General features: G+C 47.0%; 2 protein-coding genes across 3 annotated transcripts in view; one reads left to right on the top strand and one right to left on the bottom strand.

Moving 5' to 3' along the window:
• The window catches only part of EPC1 (enhancer of polycomb homolog 1), a 62,953-nt gene extending 62,177 nt beyond the window's left edge, over positions 1-776 (bottom strand). Inside the window, exon 1 of the mRNA XM_057376527.1 lies at positions 721-776. The gene's annotated coding sequence lies outside the window, so the exon portion shown is untranslated. The remainder of the gene's footprint in view (positions 1-720) is intronic.
• Positions 1-1,984, top strand: part of LOC130579603 (uncharacterized) — a 15,831-nt gene extending 13,847 nt beyond the window's left edge. For both annotated transcript variants that reach the window (XM_057376530.1, XM_057376529.1), the window contains exon 3: positions 931-1,984. In XM_057376530.1, coding sequence (XP_057232513.1) covers positions 931-1,547 — 617 coding nt within the window. In that variant the 3' untranslated portion in view covers positions 1,548-1,984. The remainder of the gene's footprint in view (positions 1-930) is intronic.
• The last annotated feature ends 613 nt before the right edge of the window (positions 1,985-2,597 follow it).

The following is a 2,597-nucleotide window of genomic DNA, read 5'->3' as shown; positions in this document are numbered from 1 at the left end:
CCCCCCCCCCAAAAAAAAAAGAACAAACAACCCAACACCAAGATATCTAAGTGAAGTGTGGGGAAATAAGAACCTTTATGTAACTAATGCTTTAAGCTAATTACCACAAGAGCTGGAATTTGTAAATAAAAAGGTCACTGTTTAGTGAGAAACATAACTTGATATAAACCCTCTTATGTCCATCTCCACCTTCACCATAGCAAGGGCAGTTTTTCCTCTTACTTTAGACCAAAGTAATCCATCAAGAGCCATCACAAATGGCATTGTGAACTCTTTTAACCACCATCAGACCATACAGTAGAAACATAATATGCTTCTTTATACACGAGTGTTGCATTATATTTATATAGACAGGCACATATTTGGTTCTGGATCCGTTTATTAYTCGGTAAAGAATTCCCCCCTACCCCCCCGCCCCAACAAAAAGCCAGAACCAAAAAAAAGCCCAAGTCCATCTGGAAAATATTTGAGTTCTTATACTCCTAAATTGATGTTAAATTGTTTTTAATCTTTGCGTGTATAAAATTTTAAAGAGGAAACAAAACTGACTTCAGTAATTGTCGCTATTAAGGAGACACCGTTGGGTGGGATACACATGAGATCAAAGCTATGAAAAATACAGGACTACGTTTTGTTAAACACAACGAAAATCCTCCACAGCACTAATACACACCAAAATCCCGCAGAAACGAATATTTTTGGTTAAAACCACAAACTTACCTTCGAAGAAGGCAGCCCTTGCRAAAGGGCTGTAACAATATGGACTGCATACTCGCTCTCCTACAACCAGCCACCTCCATGCTGCAAAGGGCTTCCCGAACATCCTTAAAATATTTCGCAAATGCAGAAAGTGAGACTTTTCTTTCTTTTTCTTTTTTTTTTTCCCCTCCTCTCTCTCTTCTTTCCTCCCCCTCCCCGTCACCCCGCCAGGACCGCCGGGTGAGGAAGGAGGCGGCTTGCCGAGGGTCGGCGGGCGATGCCGGCGGGCGGCCGCAGCCGGGGCGGGGGACCCGGTGCCGCCGGGGTCACAACTTTGCCGGGGCCGGCGTTGGCTCGATGGGCTCGGCGGGCAGCGGCGCCCCCGCCCGCCCCCCGGCTCCCCCCGTCGCCGCCTGGAAAAATGCAGTGTGCCATTTTACACCCGCCTCTGGAGCACACAGGACCAAAGTCTAGCGCTGGTTTTCGGTGACACTGCAAAACTACGGCTCGCCCCGCGCAACCCCACGCCTCATCCTCCCCTCGGAGAGAGCGGCCGCCTCTCGAGAATTAATAAAGAAAGACAGCTGGAGAAAATAATTCCGAGACTTCGCCGTTTTGCCTCCGTCCCTCCCCCCGCCCCCGCCCCCACTCCGAACCCCGCAGCAAGTTTGTGCCGCCCGGCGCATCCCTCGGCCTCCCCCCGCGGCACCCCCGCACCCCCGCCCCGCCGGGCTCCGGCAGCTTCGCAGCATCCGAAAGAGCCAGTCATGCCTGAAACAAAATCCATGATTCCTGGAAAGTGGAGAGGCTTGAATCCCAACAAATACTCGATTTACTTACAATTATAAATACCTACCTTATAAAAGAACTAAATTAACACTAAATTCAACAGATACATCCGTTACGGCAGGAATAGTTTTTCCATAAATACTGTTTTAAAAACCCCTCCTTATACTGACTGACAGAATTCTACCATGCTGCCCACAAACAAAATGGCTGTGGCACCGAGTTTTTTGGTTCCTCCCACTGTGCCTCCCCCTGGCCTCCAGGAAGTGGTAGAAATCCAAAATAAAATCCGCACGAAAAGTACAATACATCAGCCAAACTCCGCACGGCACCGCCAGACAGCATCGGGAGGGAAGCACATTCACCAACATTGTAGTTTCTCGAGGATTTTTATTGTTTTTAAAAGGGCATCAATCACTGGGAATTTACATCACTGTGTAATTCGAACTTCCTGCTTTACATATTTATAAGGTCTTTCACCTATCTTGGCAGGCTTTCAAATTAAGTGGGTTGGGAAATTTGATGCTGTGGCTCTAGTTTGTGAGCTGAGTCAGGTAGTGCCTGCTGGAGCTGGGCTCTGAAAAGACGGGCAAATTCTAACACCTTCGCTGTTCAGTGCAAGATAAAATAATCCCCCTAACATATCCCAGTCTCGTAATTGAGCATGTGGGCACAGAGAGGCCCCTGGAATGAGGCTTCTCGGCGGAAACTGAAATTCAGGCCTTTTGCAAATAAATACACGCTTTATAATATTTAGAATTTTGTAGTTGTCCACAGCAGTCTGCCTGAATCATGATCTCTGTGGAAATAATCTTGGATTTTCTCTTCTTATGACCCCGTTTAGTGTTGCAGTCCTTTAACTCTTGTGACATTCACCTTAAAATTAAAATAAACAGGAAAATATTAGATAGTTGTATTAGAAATTATGATAAAAATGTCACTATGTAGTCCTTTATGTGAGCCACCAATCTTGCCAGGCAGTAGCAGAGCTCCTCTTGCACGCTGCCTCGTGGGCTCCGTAGGGCTTGATTCATTTCCCATGAGAATCCTTTTCCTGCCTTTAGGAGGAGTTACAATGGAGACAGGCTGTCAGACCTGCCGAGCCTGATCCA

Source organism: Malurus melanocephalus, unplaced genomic scaffold (assembly GCF_030028575.1).
Source record: "Malurus melanocephalus ecotype Western Australia unplaced genomic scaffold, MMel_1.1 scaffold_280, whole genome shotgun sequence".
Classification (NCBI taxonomy): domain Eukaryota; kingdom Metazoa; phylum Chordata; class Aves; order Passeriformes; family Maluridae; genus Malurus; species Malurus melanocephalus.
This window is presented reverse-complemented; position numbering and strand designations above follow the sequence as displayed.